Raw genomic sequence first — 21,775 nt, forward strand, 5'->3', positions numbered from 1 at the left:
AATGAAATGGGTAATAGATTCTATAGTAAGTCCTGAGGGCAGGTTTTTTATGGGTATTACACTGCCAAAGCCCCAAATAGACTATTATGGCATTTTGGCTTCTCTATATATCCCTTTTTATTAGCAGATTATGTTATTATAAATCTAAGCAAGCGTTTGAGTGTAGTAGTGATCCAAATATGTCTCAGCTGTTGCATCCTCCATCCATGTTTTGACTTGAGAAGCCATTAGCACCTTCAAGTCATGTTTGGTTTGTTTTATTCATATTTAATTTTGGTTTATGTACTTCTCAGCTGAACTAAGGGACACAGTGTGCGCTAGGGCAAAGTGTTTATACTTAGCATCACGGCAGAGCTCTGCAGTTCGCTGAAGTCCATGGTTATACTAAAGCTACAGTACCTATTAACCTCTTTGCTTGGTAAGGTAGAGGAAGCAAAATATGTGTTGCAGATACTTGCACTAACCTTTCTCTGAGGCTGACTTGTTTTGATTGGCATTAATACAGCTAATTCAGTAAATCTGTTAGCAGTGCTTATTGTCCAAAGCCTGTCTTGCTGAGCTGGCCCCTAGTTTTCTGTTTTTAAGGAGGGAGAGCTGGGCTGTTCTGGGACTCTTTCACCTTAGGATCCCCATTCGCAGCACTCATCTCCTGGGCATTCGGTATCACAGAATCACAGAATCGTATAGGTTGGAAAAGACCTTTAAGATCATCGAGTCCAACCATATGTGGTGGTGTTACGGGTCCTGCAGAAGCAACGTCTGCTTTTCTTCTGTCAGGTGTCTGCTGTATCTCGGGATATGTTTAAGAAGCCCATGTAGCGTTGACCCTTCAAGATATGAGCTATTGTTTTGAATGGCCTAAGTGATGAACAGCCACATTACAAGTCATCTTTCCTGCTAGTGAGTCTGTATTGTAGCTGGTACCGTGCAAATGATCATTCAGCCTTACTGAACTTGTTAACATAAAAAGGTCAAGCTACAGCTTTATTTGTGTTGCAGACTGTTGGATTTCCATCTGAGGCCTGCAAGACTCGCCATTAACTTAAATCGGAATGGGATCAGGATCACAGGGAATTAATTCCACAGAAATATTGCCACACTGAAAGAAAGTTACTCTGTTTAATGCATGGCTTTCAGTTTAAACCTGACAATTAGTGCAGCCTAAGGCTGAATAATTACCCTGTTCAGTCTCAAACGGATGTTTGTATGCCTTGCTGTCAGAATATTTAAAAATAGGCTGCAGTTTAATGAAAGAAAGTTTGGGTTGTCTGACTTTCTTTTTCCACCCATCAAATTCTAACTTCCTATTCTATTGCAACATGCCAAAGCAGAAATACCCTGGCTTCCCCTTTCTAACATTTCTTCTGCATTGCCTGATGTCCTTTGAGTATAACCTACTGAACAAATATTCTCAATGTTTGAGACTCATTTGCTAACATTTTCTGTGAAGGTTACAGCAGGCGATAGCGAGTAAGCATACTGGTTTTGTTTCTTTAGAAATCTGGGCTATAAGTAGTCTAACTGTATTTTGGGAGGGGAATGGAGGCAAGGAACACTTGCTATAAGCTGTTGTGATGCTCAGTGTCCAGCTAGCAGAAGGACTGGAGCTTTAAATAACCCATGAGGTGCACTGGCATTGTGCGAGGAACCAGGTTTCACACGTATCTGATCTCTGCTTGCCCACAGCTAGCGCCTGCAGTCCCTGAAATGCTTCCAACTGTGTGGGTCACTTAAGATGCTGACACTTGGCTAACATTTACTACAGGGCAGTATTTAGATATTATCTGTGTTTCCTTCACAAAGGACCAGCAGGGTTTGGGATATTTTATATTTTAAACAGAAATCAATGAGAACAGCTATTTTTATAGTGTGTTTGCATTATTTACAAAGTGTTGTATTTGCTGAAACTCACAAACTTTATCTTTGCATTCATCTTTCTCATACTAATTGTATTACTGTAGGTAAATGGTACTTGATGTAATTTTGGATTCAAACACCCATTGAAATCAATGGAAGTCTTTTAACTGACAAAATGGGATCTGCATCAAAGTCTCTAAGAATAAAGGAGAGGCAAAAAAAAGAAGAAAGGAATAGTGGTAATGGGCAGAAAAAAAAACACTGTACAAAATTCTTGATGCTAGGAAGTAAGCAACCTGCAATGCTTGCTTATTCCAACCAGAAAAGAGCACGAAAGAGAGGAAAAGAGGTGTTATTGGGTGTCAAAGCTGAAGCTTTGCAGTGATTGGGAATGATGGTCCGGCTGCCCCTGTGTAGCAGCTCTCGAGAAATGAGGATGATGGTGCACTCCATTGAACATGATGCCAAGCTGCTGTCATCCTTATGCTCCTTGCTTTTTTTCCTCCAGATTCCTTATTAATTGTCCAAAAGTACTTCACATCTGAAAATGTGTTTTCACATGTGGCTTTTAGTTGCATTTATTTTACTTGATGGACTTCTTAGCTGCAGTTCTGGTGTCCACACCTCTGTTTTACATTTATTTGTCTCTTTGTTGACAAAACACAGTAACTAACTGCTGCAGTTAGTAGTTCTTAGCTATAATTTTGATAACTCTGAAGCAGTGCTGTTATTCTTAATGGAAAATAGAATTTTATTTGGGCCTTTTGTCAGTGTAAGTATAAACAGATCATGCTGATAATCTTGTAATAACGTTTTGTAGATTGCATATTGATTAAAAAAATAAAGTTGTATTTCAAACTAGCAGTTTCTTGTCCCCTCACTAGAAATTTATCAAGCTTGTTTTACGTTTACTATAATTAACTGGTTGATCTTGTATCATCGAGTATTGCAGTTTATTAGAAAGAGCAGTTCTACTCTGTGTGTGAGTGGGGGACATCACTCCTCGTCTTAGATAAAGCTAGTTGCAGAAAGCTGAATGATGCACTATGTTCCATTAATGATCATTTATGGCAGGCCCTTTTCCTGCGTTATTTGCATAACAATAGTAAGCCAAAGAATACCATATTTTTTCCTATCGAGTACTTCCTCCGATCTCTCTGGGATATTTGAATATAATGTAGCGACAATTATTTAAGACTTTCACAAATTTCAAAGTTTGTTCTTGAGCTGTTATGAGGGAAATAGTGAAACCTCTATTGGGAATATGGCAGAGGTTTGTGGGGAAATATGGGAATAAGGCAGAGGTTTGTGGGGTGGCATTCAAAGAATGGGCTTAAAGTATAAAATCACCATGCCACTTGTCCTATGCTGCTGTGTCTGTAGCAAGCCAGTCGGCTATTCTGGGAAACAGAGTTAACATCCATTTTCACTTCATTGATGTTCTGTCCTTCAGTGAGCACCTGCAAATGGAAAGCAGGTATCTACCAGAAGTATAGTGCCCTTCCAGAGCTTAAACAGTTTGCAATGTTTAAAAGTATCAGTGAACAATATGATTCAGGTACATGAAAAAGTGGGATGGTAAATTGCTAGAACACAAGTAAAAATACGAAAACATTTATTTTTGGGACAGTTTCCTTGTATGTGCTATGCCTAGTATGTGCTGTTTTATAGCCCTGTTCTTTCCTTAGTAAAAACAACCTGTAATTTTTTACAATAACAATCATAACATGTTGTAAGTGATGTTCACGCTCCCTGCTGAAGCCTCACTGATAGAAATAAAAGAAAAAGCATCGGCTCAAATTCTGCTTTGCCATCCCACAAAACCCAGTGTGATTAGGTATTTCTGGTTGTGGGTAGGTACAGTCTAGCATTACATTGCATTGTGATTGCCTTTTCAGTTTAATATAGAATAACTTTCACTTCCATTTCCATATGCAACAATAAAAGTCCGAGGGGAAAAAATCAGAAGTGGGGATGTGCTAGGAGCGGAAGAGACCCAGGATGAGTGACCGGTGGGGGAGGTAAGAGGGAGGAGGCAGGGAGTGAGCAGGGAGTTGGCAGAAGGAAAGGGCAGTGGGCAGAGCTTGTTTGCAAGGGCTAAAGAGAACTGCTGCCTCTCTACGTCAAGGGGAAAAGTTTACCTATAAAAGGGACTGAAATAGAAAAGCGGTGAGCAACCCATGCAGAGAAGTGCCTTCAAGGGAAGGTATTGAGAACAAAGTTGCGAGTAGCTGCGGGGGAGGGAATGAACTGAATGCTCTCCTTGCGTGGGGAGGAGGAGGAGTTGGGAGCAGCTGAAGAAGGGGGAACGCAGGCAGAGCCACCAGAGACACAGCAAGGTGGCTGTGAGACTGATGGGACACAGTGAGAGGTGCCCTACCCGAACAAGCCAAGCTGGTGCCTGCTTGTGGTGTGCCACAGCTCAGGGCAGCACCAGGCCGTGCAGCTGGCCCTGCTTTCATATAGTACGTGCTGCCATTACGCGCCAAGCAGAAGAATTCGCTCAGTCTGTCTTGAGGATCCCTGCGTCACATCGGTACAGCTGTCAGTAATGGTAGCCTATCTTCCTAGGCAGGAAGATCTTGCTCATGTAAAGGACTAATGACACAGTCATGCTATAGGAGATGCAATGAAAATATCAAATAAAACCCAGCAGGGGAACAGGGAGGATTTAAAGCAAGAACGTAGGTATTGTGCTGATGATACCCAGATGTATCTACTAGCTACTAGCTAGCAGATAAGTAGCTACTAGCTACTGCTACCTTGTTGGACCGCTCTCTAGGGAGGGACCTTCGTCTGTCAAGTCATCTGTAATGTTGAGTAGATTTTACTGTCTAAATATAAGTACTGGCACCAGGATTTAGATGACGGTTCATCTGAAATGGAGGGAGCCATCCACTGCCTGGAGAGAAAAGGTGAAAGGCTGTTTTAGTTCCCTTCGTGTCAAGCCACAGCATGCTAATTGAAACTGTTTCCACAGAGCCATGGGAACAAGTTACTGAATATTTTTGCTGCTAATTGTGTGGTTAATATTGTCAAAAAGGTTATGGAGTAGATCTACTCAAAAGTAGAGTTGGGGAAAAAAAAAAAAAGAGCGAAAAGGTGTGTACCGTCAAGTATTAGGATAGTGGGAGCCCAACCATGTTTGCTCTGAAAGGGGAGCTAAGGAAGATGACCTTGCGCAAATATTGGGGTCCTCACATAAATGCTTCCAAGACCCAATATGGCAATGCAGGTTAGTCTCCATGCATCCGAGTCATTCGCTAGTAGAGTTAAACTGGTATCAGTTAAGCAGTAAAAAGGAGAACCTGACTGCTAAGCGATGCTTCAGCCTGTCTCTCAAAGTCACTTGCCGGATGGTTTTAGCAGTATGGTTGGTGCTGCGAAACCCACTGCTGGTGAAAGGGGCTACTGTGGTTGCTCAGCTTTACTCCTCTCCAAATTACCAAATGCACAGTTAGACAGAGCAAATTGGCCTTGACCAAAACATGCTGCTCTGCTCTTATTTAACTTCGCACTAAAACTGCTGGACTTCGGCAATCGTCTGCTCGACTATGAACTTCCAGCAGCTAATTCAACTAAGGAGGAATGATGTTTCTGGCATTTACCCTCCCGCTGCACCCTGCTTCTGCGTGGTTCTGCACGCCCCTGTAGCTAGTCCCTCTCCACGGGAGCCAGGGAGCCCAGCAGCAGGTAAGTGGCAATTACGGACAGGCGAGGAGGGGGTGGGATTTCACCCACTGATGAAGGGGTGTAAAACAGATGGCAGGGAAGGGGCTTAGAGAGCGATGAAGGCAAAGGCAGTAGACAAAAGAGGAGGGAGCTGGACTGGGGCTTTTCTTGGGGACACAGGGCGGGAGGTTGGGGTCTCTCTGGGGAAAGAGAGTGCTATAAACATCTGTACGTCATACCCAGGGAAACAGGGCAGACAGCAAAGGAGATGAGGGAACAGGAGCTGAGCGCTGGGCTGGGCACCAGCAGGAGCATGGTAGAAAGCAGGGACAAGAATAAGGACAGTGAAGTGGCTGGTGGCTGCTATTTCCCTTTGAGGCTTTCTCTCCACATAAGGCATACGTATCAGGGTGAGTATTTAGGAGAGGCAAGGCTTATTCCAACCTTAATTAGGCTTACTCGTACTACAGAAGTCTCTGCGCTTATCAAGGAGCTGAGATACACAGTACTATTCAGTGTATTCAGTCCATCAGGACTGCCATTTTTATACAGCAGTTTGTACAGGTCCCTTCTTATGCCGCCCAATGTCCTGAAAATTTGTCAATAAATTGAATTAAGGGACAGCTCTTTCTATGGTTCCTCTGATAAAGTAGTTTAAATCAGGTAAAAAAGGAGAGGCCCTTGAAGAAACAGGAGTCTTGCACGATAAATGAGAGAGGAACAAATCACAGGTCCCAGTGTTATCTGTCTCAGAACTCCGACAGAAATGGTGGAACTTATAACAAAATCATGCTGTTAGTAAAATTGGTTATGAGACTAGAGTGCTGTGTATCTATGCTGCAACAGCTGAAAACAAAGGGAGCATGCTAGAGAATATCTTTAAAATGAAATTACACTTCTGCCAGTGTCAAGGAATCTCCATGAGGACTGCCCAGATTCTGCAACCTGTTCCTCCTAAGAATAATTACTTTCACTTGGAAAGAAGGGCAAGATGGTATTTATAAAATATGGCTTGAGAAAGAATTCTGCAGTCCTGTGGTTGACTAGCTGTGTTCCTCTACAGCAGCAATGCTGGGTTTAAACAGAAGAGGGCATTCATTACCAAGCATCTGAATTTGCTGAGGGCTCTCCGTTTCTAGAGGGAAGGCATTCGAAAATGGTAATTTTTTTTTAAATGATTAATAAAGGTTCATCATCCAAAAATAAATCTTTTCTAGACATCATGTACCAAGAGGACTATAAATAATTACAAATTAAAACCTGTCCAGTAAACGAATGTTTGAGGTGCCCTTAAGCAGCACTATCCCAAATGCTGACAAAACCCTGAAAAATCAGGAGCGTTTGAACAGCATGCTAATCTTTTCCATAGCCTGACTTCTAAAACTCTTGTGAGCTGTTAAAGAGACTGCAACGGGGAGAGCTGGATGGAAGCTGAACCAAGACTGATGAAACCTGAATGCTGTTCCCGACTGCCATTTGTGAGCTTGGGCAAGATATTTGGTGTGTCTGTGCCTCAGTTTCTTCTCTTAAAAGTGGGGTTAAATGTTAACAAAATCCATAAGCATAAAAATCACTACAGGGTTGTACTTTATACTGCAGGACACTGATACTAGGTTAAGATCACCAATATCAAAGCTAGCCAGTCAGTATGAGTAATGCTATTCACAGGTATTTTTATATTTTTTTCTTGCTCAGAGATGATTTAATTTTTTCAGTGTATACCAGGCTTTCTCGTGCTGTTTAGGGGACACACTGCTCGCAGTGCTTGGATGAAAAGACACCTTCTCTAGGGATTTGTAAAAGACTTCAGGTGAAAGTGTAAGTGCCCTGGTTAGCAGGAAGCGCCTGCTGCAACCTCCCTGTGCAGCTTGGAAAGTTGTATTCCCATTCCCAGTTTTCACTTTCTCCCCAGCAATAGCTGTGTACCATCAGTAGGCTTAGTCTGCTGTGCCTTGCATGAAGGGAGCTGACACGTTGACCTTGGTGGCGGAGCTTTGGTATTCCCTGGCAATACAAAGGGTTTAATTTACAGCACACGGAGTATGCCCACAGTGCCTTGTGCTGGTGGGATGTGCTAGGTATACGCAAATACAGAGACACACTGTCAACCTGAAGTGCAGGTACAGATCATTTGCTTTGGTGTGCAAATTTTCATGTGGACATAGCCAAAGTAACCTGACCACTATCTGAGACAGCTGAGGAGTCCTTTGGTATCAAGCTCCCCAACCTCTCTTTCTTTTTGAAGTTAGGCATAGAAATTGTTCCAATTTCAAGGCACTTTGTAATCCCTAGGTAAACAAAGGCTGGTAGAAAGCAGGGAACTCATTTATAAATCCTTCTGCACTTCCACCTTTCTAAAGCTGCTGTACAGCGTGCTGGCAGATAGATGGCTCTGCACCAGGTTTATCCGTCTCATGAGTAAGTCGCAGCCAGCCGCAGGATCTCCATCTGCAACCTTCAGGGCCCAGTGAGATCCTAAAGGCTGCAACTTCTTCCTGCTATCTCTGCTAACACGACAGAACTAACCAGACGGGAGAAGAATAATGATGCTCTGGGTATGCACTATGCCAGACAGTTTCAAATGAGCACTGTGCTTTAAAAAAAAGTCATTTCATTATTTAAATTATTCTATAAGCAAAGCAACACGGCTCGCCTTTTCCTCCTGATGATGCAGGGCATACAGAACAGCTGAATATGCAACTGATGTTTAATTCAAGACCCAGACAGTGTCATAAACCATATTTTGTTGCAGAGCAAAATTACTTCAATAGCAAATTGCATTTGTCTTACTTGTGAAAATGCAACTTACAATATTATTGTGGATGTTGCTTCTTTTTTCTGTTGTAGGTGTTAGTCTAGCTATATAATTAAGGGTCTGTCAGTATTTTCATTAAAATCTTTTCATTTTTCAGGATGTGTAAGTCAGCCTTAAAAATTAAAGCTTAACGGGTGAGTCTCCTCTTCACAAGCCAAATAGCACTGTAACTACACAGCTACCTAAAATGGAAAAAGAAAGGAAAAAGAAAGGAAAGGAAAAAGAGAAGATGGTGTTTCTAGGTTCTCAGGATCATCAGAGTAACGCCAATCCATGTATGGACAGAAGGTGTATAAAGATGAAAGTATATATTCTGCTACATATATGAGATTAATGAACATTTTTCCAGATGAGTAACTGCTAAATTGGTAAATCTCTGTATTAACATATGAACAGATTGCTGCAAATGTAAGCAATAATTTGAGTAGTTGTACCAGATTGCTGCTACTTAACGGGTAGCTTCAGCTATCTCCCTGTTTATGAGGCAGTAATGACTTCAGAGTTTACTAGAGCAAAATAATACGCTTTTCCAGCAGCTTTCCTAGGTATATTTTCGCACTACGGGGCAACTGCGGTTCTCCAGACAAAGCCTCCTTTCCCCCGTGCTCACAAGCTGAAGTTTCAGGCTAGAGCTCAGGCTCCGAACCGCAAACCGGGCCCCTTGGCGGCCCCGGCTGCCTGGCGCGTTGCAGGGACGGGAAGAGATCAGGGCGCCCACCAGAGGAAGGCGGCCTAGGGCCCGGGCGGGGCCGGCGGCGGGCAGGCCGCGTCGCCATGGCAACGGCGCCTTAAGGCGGGAGGGCGGGCTAGTGGCGGCCGCCGCCATGGCTCACGCTAACCCCGTGGTGAGGGGCGGTGGCGAGGCCGGGTCGGGTCCGGTCCGGTCCCGACCCCGCGGCCCGCAGCCGGGCTTGGGGGCTGCGAGCGGCTTGGCGGGGTCTGGCTGCCCCTCCACGCGGGAGGGAGGGCATGGGGCCGGGCGAGGGCTGGGGAAATCGCCTCCCCCTCCTCCGGCCCGGCGGGAGGCGGTGCCGCCCCGCGGAGTCCCCGGGAGGATCCCGGGCAGCCGCCGGCCGTTCCCTGGCGCGGGAAGCCCGGGGGTGACTTCGAAAGTCATTATTTTTTTGGGGGGGTGTTTAAAAAAAAAAAGCGTTTTGTGGGCAAAAGCATCGTGGCAGGAATTGGGGTGAGCCACTGGGTAGCTGCAGGGTGCGGAGGGAGGCTGTGCAAGCTTAGCGGTGCCAGGGAGGAAAGCGGCGGCTTTCACTCCCCTCTGGGTTTCATCTGCTGCTGCCTCTCCTTACGTGGGACTTCAGATGGTCCTTCAGATGACAGTAATCCCAGGGGAGCCCCGGAGGCTTCACTTCAAAACGTGCTTTTGGTTTTGCTGGAATGGGGTGTTGATCAGTCCCTCCCTCCCGCCCCACTGCATACGAAAAAAACCCGGAGTTTCTTCGTTCATGGCGCTGGGTGTCCCTGATACGGATGGGCTGGTTCTGGCAAAGGAGTGCCTGGGTGCAAAGGGATAAAACTGCAGTACAGTAATGTCTGCACTGTAACCGTTTTTCTCTAATTTGGAGGCATGTAGTGCTTGAATTTTACAGTTGCTATGTACAGTTTTTACATAGCATAATAAATATTTGTACTTGTTGTAAAACTCTACTTAATGCAATGTAGCTTGGCAATCCTGGGGAGAGGAATAGGCCCACTGAAAGATTTAAATTCATTTTCTCTTCTGGCTTAACAATGAAGGCAAAGCATTTGACATATGGGCTAGACAACATCTTTTAGCATAGTGGTACGAGAGTAAATTTTTTTTTTTTCTTCTCATCTTCCTAGTATCCTGAAATGTTCTGGGGGAATTCTTGGAGATCTCTAACCTCCCATAAGAAATCATACATAAGTATGGTTATTTTAAAGTAGTGCTATGTTGTGCTGATAGCTTTTTGCAAAAAGTGTAATTTGTTACTTCTTAATAACTTCTAGGGTTTTTAAAAATTTGTTTATTTTCTGCAGCTTTGAACAACTTTAGAGCAGTAAAATAATTAATTTGATGTTAAGTTAGAAAAATGTAAATTAATATCCTGGAACTTAACTTCTAAGGTTTCCTAAAAATCTCAACTTCATCTTTCACCTTGTGTAGGCTATTCTGGTTGTGGTGATAGTCAAGATTAATAAACTTTAAATTGCTAAAAGCTTATTACCTTACATCTGCATCTGAATGGATGCATCTTGAAGCTTATGTATCTGTTGTCCAGGTCTGACGGTAGGATTAGCATTTAATCACTGACATGGACAGAAGAAGAAATAAAATGTTGTGTTGGAGTCCTATTGTAATATAAGATGAATAATATGCATTGATAACTGTAGTGTTAAAATTTCCATAGCTAAACTACTATACAGCATCAGACTATTACCACAAAGGAGAGAAAAAAAATCTCTGTTATTTCTTGCAGATTACTTATATTATGCTTCCAATAGAATTGGCACATCTCATTTTTAGTAGCTTGTATTGTTGGTTGGTCTTTAAGTTAGGGGCAATAACACTAGAATAATACTAAGTGGTAAATGTCAGTTTTAAACTGACATTTTAGACATGCTTGTTTGAAAATTTCAGCACAGCAATTGTTTTTGGAATGTCTCTAGGATTTTCTTAAGCATTTCTGTAGCTCGTAGAAACCAATAATTTGAGGCTCAAATCCATCATTTTTCCAGGGATGTCCATTCCCAGGGATGTCAGATTTAAAAGAATGAGTGGACTTGCGGACCTTTGCACGTGACAGAATATTCAGTTTATTACACTGATATCTTCATGCTGTTCAGTTTGTTACAGTAGTTTATGCAGTGAGATTAGACTTTGTGCTATCATTTCAAATGACTTAATGTTCTTCTTAACTTGAAAATATTTTGGGTTTTTTTATGTAGCCTAAACTATACAAGTCCGTTATCGAAGATGTTGTTGAAGGTGTGCGGGAACTCTTTGCAGAAGAGGGTTTAGAGGAACAAGTTCTAAAAGACTTGAAGCAGGTTTGTTGCGTTCCCCTGCATTAATAGAAGTTGTGTATTTTTTTTCTTTTGAGATGATGTACCTGTCTGTTTCTTTGCCCTCCAAAACATGCAAACTTTTGCCCTAACGTAGAGTTACAGACATCCTGCGAATGATATAGTGGGCTGCTGGAAGTCAAAATTCAGTAGTGATTGTTATCATGTTCATTGGATAGAATCAGTCACTTTACTCTTGGAAAAACTAGGAATACCTGATTGTCATTTTAGATGTGGTTTATTTTTAAAACTGATATCTGTTGACCTTAATAATCTTTCTGCAGCTTTGGGAAACCAAGGTGATGCAGTCTAAAGCAACAGAAGGCTTCTTCAGACATAGCCACCATACTCCACAGTTTACCCTGCAGTTGCCGCACAATTTTCACCGCGTTCTGCAGGCTTCAGCAGGTCAGATGTTGTTGAACACAACAGATGCAATTTAAGAATAGCTCAGGGATTCAAGAGCTTTTTGGAAGACTTGAAGGTGCTGCAGTAATCTTGGTTTGTGATGCTTATGTATATATCTAGCATGACGCGGAACAGTAATTATTTGAAAGCAGAATTTCACCAATAAATGACGAATTAAACTTTGATAAACTAATGCAGTTATGTCTACATGCTCTTGATCTGCTGCTTATTTCCAGTAGCAAAACCTGAAGAGAATTTCAGCCTTCTTCCCTGTAGTCCAGAAATGTAGCCCTTCAATTGCAAATTTACCAGTAGGGTTAAGCTTTCACTTCCCCTTTTAATGTACGGCATGATGTGTGCTGAGGTTATATGGCATATTGGTGCCATGCAGCTCTACTGTCATGTTGGAGTTTAATCTGGTTCCGCACTTGTAAAATGCTCAAACAGAAGAGTGGGAGCTTTGGGGGAGTTTTTTTGTTTGTCTGTCAGTTAGTTTTCTTAAAAGCAGTATTCCTGTTGCACAGAAGTACTTGATTTTCACACAGACTCTGACATCAGGACCTATTCTTAATTAAATCCAGCTGACCACTGTGGTAATGTTATGGTAGAGTGTAATGCTCAGCTGAGGCTTCTCCCAGTGTGAGAGGCCGTTAGGACCTTTCCCCACAAAGGACAAAAAACCTATGAGATGATTTAATGAAAATCTGTGTTGTAGTGCACTTCAGGGTTGGGCAGGCACTCTTCATCTGTTTTTTTACAATCTTCATAGTTGAAGGGACTGGTTTTGGAGACAGATGTTTTATTTATTCCATGTGATTAAAGGGAATATACTTTTGGGTTTGTTTGCTATTGGAGGCTTATATTTAATGAGCTTTACCTTGTTACTCCTAATTTTTGCAAGGGTGATACTAAGGCAAAACTATTTGTCGAAGCCAGTGAACTCTCTTGTTTTTTTAAATGGGATTTGAATTGTACTATGGCTAGAGATTTTCAAAGTAGTTAGGGCTGCCAAAATTGTTTGCTTCTTGAAGCCTGTGAAAGTTTTTCCTGTGGCTTATCTTCTCCCACTGAAGTCAGTATTGAGTGCTTTTGAAAATCCCATCAGCACCACTGGATTTTCTCTGGTGCAGAAAGATACTTGCACGTTTTCCTCATGTTGACAAGGCAGTGCATTTTACCTGTATGTTCTTGGTCATGTTAAAATGGTAGCATTGCACATCTGTCCTTCTAGTTGATGTAATAAATAGAAATGACATGCTTAATTTTTACAGTGCAACTTAAACAGATCAAATAGTTAAATGGAAATATTTTTAAAACAAACAAAAAATCTCCAAGACCAGCTTTTAGCAAAATGCAAATTTTATAAATTCAGGGTATAACCCCTCCCCCCTGAGTACAGCATAAGCTTGAAGCAACATAAAGGGAAGTATATTCAAGATCCTTATCTAGATATGCTCACTTGTTTGTTTGATCTAATAAGTATGAACTGAAGTTAGATTGCTTTAGTTTCAGCAGTGCTTGCTGTAAATTACTGAAAGATCTACTGTGTCCGAGAAATTAGTGATTTTTGTAAAGTGGCTCTTTTTTTTTTAATAGCTTCTGTAGTCATCCCAGCTGGCAGAGGTTTTCAGCATTTCACAGCAGCAGACCTGGTATGTAGCTGTAGTGACATTTTATTTCCATTTTGATTATTTTGAATTCTAAATTATTAAGTTTGTCAGTTGTTAATAGGCTTAAGGGGAGGCAACTATTAAAAATTTTCCATGTATATATGCTTTAGGACAGCATTTAGAGACCAAAGAAGTAGCATTTCTCATGACAGTTTCATCTGTCCAATATGGTATAGTAGGCAAGGGAGTAGGAGTTCTGCTGAGAGAAAATTAACAGCTGAAGAAACTCAGTGTTGTTTCTTCTAGGCCTTTGTTTAATTATTTTGTAATTTTATTTATTTTTATTATTATTACTGCATGTTAAAATAATGCATGGTTGGGGAATGCTAGCACTAGTGAAGTTGGGAGCAGCATTATCTGCAAGGCATAGAAATCATCCCCAAGAAAGTGTTTTTGAAGTTGACAGGTTCTGAACTCTAGGCATGGCAAAATTTGTTTGGCGAAGGGAGGGGATATTAATTGTCAGAGCTTGATGAACTTACTGAGTGCCTCCTGAGCCTCAAGCTAACTAGCTCGCCAAGCTGAAATATAATATTGGGAAGGTGTTTGTGTAACATGCAAGTTTCCTGATTTAAAATGTGGATTTCCCCGGAACAGCTAGTTTGAAAGGGAGCCTTATAGCCAGCTCTTTGCTTTCCAGGAGAAAAAGAGAATGTGAAGTGACTTCATAGGCCTAGACAAGGAGTCTATGCTGTGTCGAGTTATACATAAGCTTAAGTAAAAGTGGCTCTGAGTGGAAAAATGCCTTTCTGGATGGTGTGTACATATAAGGGGTACAGAAAAGTGTTCTGTTAACAAAAAGGGAATGTGATAACTGCAAAATAGGAAACACTTAGGGAACGTCATTATCCTGTCAATACAGAATACTCTATCTGTCTAAATCTTGAAAGTCTGAAGCAACTCTTCAGTAAAGATGATCACAAAAAGGCCCTCATTCATGTTTCTTCTGGGTATGTTATGTGTGACATTTAGGGCCCTAGGAGATAAAGTATGCACTATTTCTTAATAAAGCTCTTGTCTATCTAGGGTGCATCACGAATGGGTGCAACTCTTACTCTCCCTTCGGGTATTGCTTATCCTATACATGTACCAGCTGGAGTGACGCTACAGACAGCATCTGGTAAGATTAAAGAGGAGATGTAAAATGTTACAGTGCATTGACTGTATGTGGATATTGAAAGATGGTCCTGAGTACAGTAGATAAAACAAATGTGAAGTTAAATTGTAGGTGGGTAGAGCTAGTTATCCTCCTCTTCCTTTGTAGTTTGTGTTTGTAATTGCTGCATGGGGGAAGTAATTACATTGATTAGTTAGTGTGTCAGTTGTGTACACTTGCAAGATAGTTAACATGGGCTGCCAGGTGATGCCATTTTTGTGTTTTATAACTGCTTGCAAATATGTTCCTTTGTCAGTCCAGACATAGGTATCTCCTCCTATATGAGGGACAATCTTCCATGTTTTGAAAAGTTAAAGACATTCTGGTGTTTCAGAATCAAACTGATTTCTTATTCAAATAAAATCCAACCATCCATTAACCTTTTTGCTCACGCTCTTTTGCTGATAAAACTGCCTGTACTGTGTGTACAGAAATGTGCTTGTATTGCTTAGGGTGTGATGAGTGGAAGGCTTATTTCAGTCATAGATTGACTCTTTCCTCAAACAGCTGTTCTTCTTTGCAAACTAATGCCACTAGATATCTATTTCAGGTGTAATTCCTAAGGTTTTGAGACCTATAGGCTGGTATCAGTGACTGTGTGTGTAAGCATGTGTGTGGGGAGAAGAATAATTAAATGAAATTGGAAACTTAGATCTGGCATCTTAATTCTAACACTGATAATAATAACTTTAATGGTTTTCATACAATGAGAGGATTGATAAACTAGGAGTTGTGTTTTTTTTTTTAACTAAACTAGGAGGTTTTTTTAGAGGGGATACCTAAATGTCCTTAAAGGAGTGAACTGTCCCTGTAGATATGGAATAGTTTACTGTTTCATCTTGTGTTCCTTAAGTTTCTGAAATGACATGGAAACAGATTTAAAACAGGATTTTCCTTTTTTTTTTTTAAATTCAAAACCAAAAGTGGGTATGAAACATGATGAATGGAAGCTCTGACTCAAAAAGCCTCTGAACGCTTAATTTTCAAAGGCTGAAATTGTGCTTGGGGAAAGTGCTGCTATGTAAATACCCTGTTTCTCATAGTTTGCCTGAGTATTTGCTATTGGTTATTAGTGGTAACAGGACAGTGGCCTGGATGAATCTGTAGTTTAACCTGCTGAAGCAGTTTTTAACCCTTCTCTTTGTAGGGCACCTTTATAAGGTAAATGTGCCTGTTATGGTTACACAGGCCCCAGGAGATGCAAGTGTTCTACATCATCCTGTTCAGCAGATATTTCAGTCCCTTGGGCAACCTTCAGTTCTGCAAGCCAACATTGCCAGTGCTGCACAGGTGAATGCATCTTCTGCCCAGGCAGCTGCTGAAACGTTGCAACCCCAGGAGACTGCTGTCCAACAGAGCATGGTATTTCAACCAAATATCATGGAAAAAAAACACCTGGAGAGCTCTGCCAGTACTACATTGGTCCAGCAGCCTTCTGTGAGTCAGCAGCAACTTGCAACTAATGCAGTGTTGAATCAGCATGCAGACGCAACAGAAAAATCCCAGCACAGCAATCTTTATACAGCTGTGTTTACTCCAGAATCCTCTGAAGGGTTTTCTCCTGCTGAGTCCTTGGCAAACGACTCGAGCAGTGTACTGCTGGATGTGGAGGGGCAGTTAGACATTGAGCCTCAGGAGTCGGTGCAACAGCAGGTGTCTGATGATATCATTGACCTGATTATCACAGGCAAAAGTTTGGATGAGTATGCTGTTCTGAAGGTTCAGGACAGCATTTCTTTCTCTGACAAGGTAAGGCATTTTGTTTCTCAGCTGGTGAAAATACATCTGTTGGAGATGGTTGTTTGAAGTATCATGAGAGATGTGATCAAACACATCAGTAAGTGACAAGTAGCACCTCTAAATTATAATAATAAAAATTATTATAATTTTAAAGTTCATTTTTGAGCTTGTTTGGAATAGCAGTAGCTAACTGCTTATTTTTACATTAAGAACTTGTTACAAATATTGCTGAAATACTAGGACTGAAGAGAATGTCAATCTAAAAAATGCTAAAAGTGTAACAGCTAGATATAATGTATTCTTAAACTTATTGACTATTTTTGGGGATAATAGGTTTTTTTTTTTTGTGACTGAGTAGACATGAATGACCCTTTGAGAACTTCCATGTCATTCTGACACTGAATGTGCATGTGGATACTGGTCAGTTGTGGGCAACTGCTTTTGCAATGTCAGATGGGATTAGTTTTAACTTGTAATGTGTGAAGAGCATTTAACTTGCATTGAGAATGCATATTAAGTATGAAAAGTCAGATTTGATAAGTGAAAATCAGGTGGAAGGAAATGTATTTCCTTGGGAAAAAATCTTGAACAAAACTAGAATTCAGCTAGAGCTGTGTGGAAAACCTGAATGATTTTAATTAACAAACCACTTTCCTGACCTCATCTAATTTTTGTTCCAGAAATTATTTGCAGATGTTTTAAGTTCAGGCTGGCTTGCTGACTTTGAGTTGTAGTGCTTATATGTGATCGAGGGAAATTTATTAAATGCAAATTTAATGACAGTAATGACAACATGCTTTCTATTTACAGTCATTTATCTTGCTCATCTGAACTTTGATGGCAGGATGGTGAAGACTGCCTGTAGTAAGAATGGAAGGTCAAAACAAAGGTTTATTTTCTTGAACTAGAAAGTGTATGTGGATGTGAATTAAGTGCTACAATAAAGATTTAATGAGAAACCAAAGATGGCTGAAAGCTTAAAGCCCTTTTATGCTCCTGTGAATGCTCAGTTTAGGAATTCTAGCACTTTTATGAACAGTAACTTGAAGTACTGAAGTATTTACTGTCTCTCTCAGCTTTTTATATCTTATTTAAACAAAGCATTTTGATTGAGTTGAGAGAGAGGGATGAGTTAATCTTGAGTTTTATTTAAAAAATGAAAAATGCTATTTTTGGGGGTGGGCGAGTAGCTTGTTTCATTTTTTCTTTTTTTTTTTCTTTGCAATAGAAATTCTAAAGGCCAGCTCAATCATCATTTTCTTAAGAAGTTGTTTGAGTACAATAGTGCTTAAAGAAAAGTCTGAGAGAATGTCTTTCTGTATTGTTGAGGGAGGAATATTTGGCATGGATTCCATTTAAGGTTATGTATAAGAGCAAGATTTGCAAATGTACTCAGGGTTTACAAGGAGGCCAGGACTTGAAACTCTCATTTTAGTGACCCAATCTTGTTGCTTTATTAAACAAAAATCTCAGGCTTTGTACTGAACAATGCAAGCTATGTGGTGTTAATTCACAAGCTGTATCTGGTCTCTGTCAGATGGAACCTACTGAGCAGATGGAATCTAATTTACAATCAGAGAAGGATATCTGCAGTGACATCGAAGGCATAATTCAGCTAGATGGAACTGGTGATGTTTCTCCCAAGGAAGAAATACCACATACAAAAGATAGGGAAGAGAATGAATCCATTGGCATTATTGAATCAGAGGATCTAAAAGTTCTGGAGGATGAGGATGAGGAAGACGATGATGAAGAATGTGACAGTATTTCAAACACGGAGTCTAGCAGCAGTGGTGGTGATAATGAAGAGCCCCAAATAGATATAGTTGAGGAGGTAATTTACTTTTAAGCCTTGTGAAGCACATTACAATAGTTTTATCTGTCTTGACTGTTGAATTGTTGTATCCAGAACAATACCTGGTAAGTTTAATGCAGAGAATGCATAGTTAAGTTACATACCTCTTGAGATAGGAGGTACTACTGAGAAATTACTTGAGAGCTCATTATGAGGAGTGTGAACAAATGAAAGAGATGTTGAGAAGTTATTTGTTTATTGGATGACTTAAAATACTTAATTACTGGAATTAAAGTTCTGTGGTGAAATGCTGGGCTCAGTGGACTGGAATTCTGCTTTTTATTTAAGTAAGATCAGGATACAAATCTAGGTTTCTTTTCCTTTTGAAGGACCACAGGAAATTAGACAGGGAAGAGAACAATGTGATACAAGTATGTATGTTTCCTAGGAAAAGGCTTTTCTTAAAGATGTGCAAATTTGGATCCTAGAGATTCTCAGGAGAATCAACTTGTAGCATCTGGGCTTTAAATAAATACCAGTTGATTAGTATTGCAGTTACTGAGGTCAGCTTTGTCAGTTAGCAGTCTTGCTTTTTTACCTGTATTTTTTAGGGTGTTTTTGTTTTTGAGAATGTAAGTATGTAAAGATGCTTATAAATGAGCTTTGTGCAACATGGTCGTCATAGCCTCTCGGTCTTGATTTTTGCACTGGTAACCTTTATTGTTCTAGATGTGTTTAATGTCAAGTATATCCAATGCTATTCTGAAAGAATGTATAAAATACAATTTTAATCTCTAGGAGCCCTTAAATTCTGGTGATGATGTCAGTGAACAGGACACTCCAGACTTGTTTGACACTGACAATGTGATAGTTTGTCAGTATGAGAAGGTACAGTATATAGTTTTATCTTTGTTCCTTAATCATTCTAAGTATCTTCAGCAAATCCATGTCTGGTCTACTGTCAGTACCTTTTAAAGAAAATCTAATGGAGTAATGATTGAGTGTTTAAACTACGTGTTTAGCTGACAATAGTCTGAAGACTTACCTGCTGTTTTCTGAAATGAGAGTAATCAATGGGTTCATAATGGCCTATTACAGGAAAAGGAAAGGGGACCAAATCTTGCAAAATTAAGATTTGTAAAGCTGCAAAAGCTTACCCATTTCCTTAACTTTTAAGTAATGTCAACAGCTCCATGGATGTATGTATGCATTTTCAGCTATGAAGTAAGACTTTTGAAATGGGTAACAGAAAGAGGAGTGTGGTGTACTTTCTTTTATATTTTTTGTCTTTGAAGTGCTTTCTGAGAGATTTTCCTACTAGAATTCTGTTGTGTCTGAAAAGCAAAACAGTTGTTAAGGGCAATTTTGTCCTTAATTTTAATGTTTAAAATTCAACCTTATTTTGAACTCTTTGAGATCAAATTAAGAACTTCTAACCCTAGTATGATTTTGGACACTTATATGTCAGTAGTTTAAAAGTTGACAAAACAAAGTGCATATCTTATTTTGAAACAAATATGGAAAAATACATTTATAGTTTGCTTAAGAGTGTGCTTTGGCGTTTATTCTTTCAAAAGAGACTAATGATAATTTTTTGTGTGTGTTCTACTAGGCCTGCTTTAATGGTGTCTATGTTTTAGGAAACAGCTTCTAAGAAAACTGTCTTTACTAAAGTGTAACAGATTGAGTGTTTCCGAAACTAGTTATTTTGGAAAATGTACTTATAGGGATATATGCGAAAATGTATCTGAAATTGAGCCACAGTGTCTGTATTGTATTGAAAAGGTACACAAAGTTTTGAATCTTCATAACTTAGTTTGTTACAGATGCTATAGGTAGTAGACATTGTTATCTATAGCAACTGTTGTCTGTACTGAGTTGAAAAAGTGGTTGAAAATTTTTTAAAACTGCTATGATGTTCAGCATGGACATGTCTATAGGAAATCTAAGATCAGATGTTAGTAGAAATTACCAGTTACAGAAGTTAGGGGGAGATGTTGACAACTTCCCCCTTTCCTATATAGATTTAATAGAACATAATAGGTTGAGCAGAAAGTAGATGGAAACAGTTATCTATTAAATTACCTTGTTATGTATAAAAGAGTGCTATAGGCAAAATGACTGTCCCGTTTGGGGTCTTCCCTGCTTTTTCTTTCTGAACTTGAAAATAGACTGATGCTTAAAAATCCAAGGAATTTTCTAAAGTTGTTTAAAATTCCTTCTTTTAGTATTAGACACAAACTTTCTGCAGTATAGATTGTTTTGCAGGCCTTTAAAAAGAAACAATATGCAAATTCTTTCTTTTATATGGCAGTATTTGCTTTTGAGCGAAGTTTTCCTGCTTTTAGCCTTATCCTAATGTCCCTGTGCTTGCTTTGCCATGTGTATGGGAAAAGAAAACCGCTGCATTTCAGTTAAGCCATACTTGTTTTTAAGGTGCAGTATAGTTTGGGACTGATACACTAATGAAATTGCTCCATTGTTGTCTTGTTTTCCTGCCAGTGTTGAGCTTTCACACAGCTACTTTTTGCCATCTTTTTTTTTTTTTTTGGGGGGGGTGGGGGCTGTGTGCGCTAAGATTCAGGAGGTTGTTGCCTTGAGAGGGCAGGGAATTAATTATAAACAACTGAAATCTACTGGAAATCTACTGCCTCCTTTGATTATTTGTGCTGTGTTCAGTGGAAGTGTTTCACATGTTTTGGGCTATCAGGATTTTAAAAGAAAAACAAGTTTTGTAAACCTAGTTGTGCTTAAAAATGCCTTCTTTTAATGGATGGTCTAGTATGTATTTGGGGGGAGGGGCATTGATTTATTTCTTTTATCAGATACATCGAAGTAAGAACAAATGGAAGTTCTACTTAAAAGATGGAGTGATGTCCTTTGAGGGTAAAGACCACGTTTTTGCAAAAGCCATTGGAGATGCGGAGTGGTGAAACCTCACTGAAGTATGTACTTTAAGACTGTGGCATTATTCCCTTATGAACTTTCTGTGAAAGTACTAGACTTTCTATTTTTTTGCCATAAAAGAAAAAAAAACCCCAAAATGCAACAACAAAACTGTGATAAAAATACGCAAAATCTGTGTTGTTAATACATGCAAATTAAAACACTGTATTGTTAGCTACTCAGCTGTCTTTGCTGTTCTTTTCTGATTATTTCATTACTTTTCCACCCAAGAAAGATCACTGGAATGAATAGCTTTAAAGGCTAAAATGTTGAATCTGTTAGTAATTCAGGAAAGTACTGGAATACTAAGTGGCTATATTTAAGTAAATTTCAGTTCTGTTAGTTTTCTTTCCACTTTTTTTAAATAAGAGCTAAAGTATGACTTGAAATATAAAACTACACAGTTGTTGGTGATACTATTTATTTCTTTTCAAAGGCTGCTGAGCTTAAAAAATAAAATTAAAAAAAAAAGGCAACATCTGTGCAGGTCTGAAACCTGTGGCTGTTTCAGCTGTGTACTTCTCTCTCCCCTTTCCTTCCTCCTTTGCTTTTTTGTTGTTGCTTTGTTTATGGGTTTTTGGCTTCAGCTTAAAGGCAGGCACTTTAGATGTAAGTCAGGAAATGTGGGTGGAAGACCCTTGAGCTCTCAATATATGAGAATTATTGTTGTTTAT

At 39.9% G+C, this 21,775-nt stretch overlaps 1 protein-coding gene across 1 annotated transcript; it reads left to right on the top strand.

The window, feature by feature from the left end:
- The first annotated feature begins 9,159 nt into the window (after positions 1 to 9,159).
- GTF2A1L (general transcription factor IIA subunit 1 like) lies at positions 9,160 to 21,088 on the top strand. The gene is made up of 9 exons (XM_072857116.1): positions 9,160 to 9,189; positions 11,270 to 11,371; positions 11,671 to 11,794; positions 13,391 to 13,446; positions 14,491 to 14,584; positions 15,768 to 16,369; positions 17,898 to 18,194; positions 18,954 to 19,043; positions 20,981 to 21,088. The coding sequence occupies exons 1-9, from the start codon at positions 9,169 to 9,171 to the stop codon at positions 21,086 to 21,088; spliced, it is 1,494 nt and encodes a 497-aa protein (XP_072713217.1). The 5' UTR covers positions 9,160 to 9,168.
- Positions 21,089 to 21,775: the final 687 nt, after the last annotated feature.

Source organism: Ciconia boyciana, chromosome 3 (assembly GCF_034638445.1).
Source record: "Ciconia boyciana chromosome 3, ASM3463844v1, whole genome shotgun sequence".
Lineage (NCBI taxonomy): Eukaryota > Metazoa > Chordata > Aves > Ciconiiformes > Ciconiidae > Ciconia > Ciconia boyciana.

Coding starts and splice junctions, on each gene's coding strand:
- GTF2A1L (XM_072857116.1), top strand. CDS start 9,169: ATGGCTCACGCTAACCCCGTG. Junction 16,370..17,897: donor GCATTTCTTTCTCTGACAAG/GTAAGGCATTTT, acceptor GGTCTCTGTCAG/ATGGAACCTACTGAGCAGAT. Junction 18,195..18,953: donor AAATAGATATAGTTGAGGAG/GTAATTTACTTT, acceptor TTTAATCTCTAG/GAGCCCTTAAATTCTGGTGA.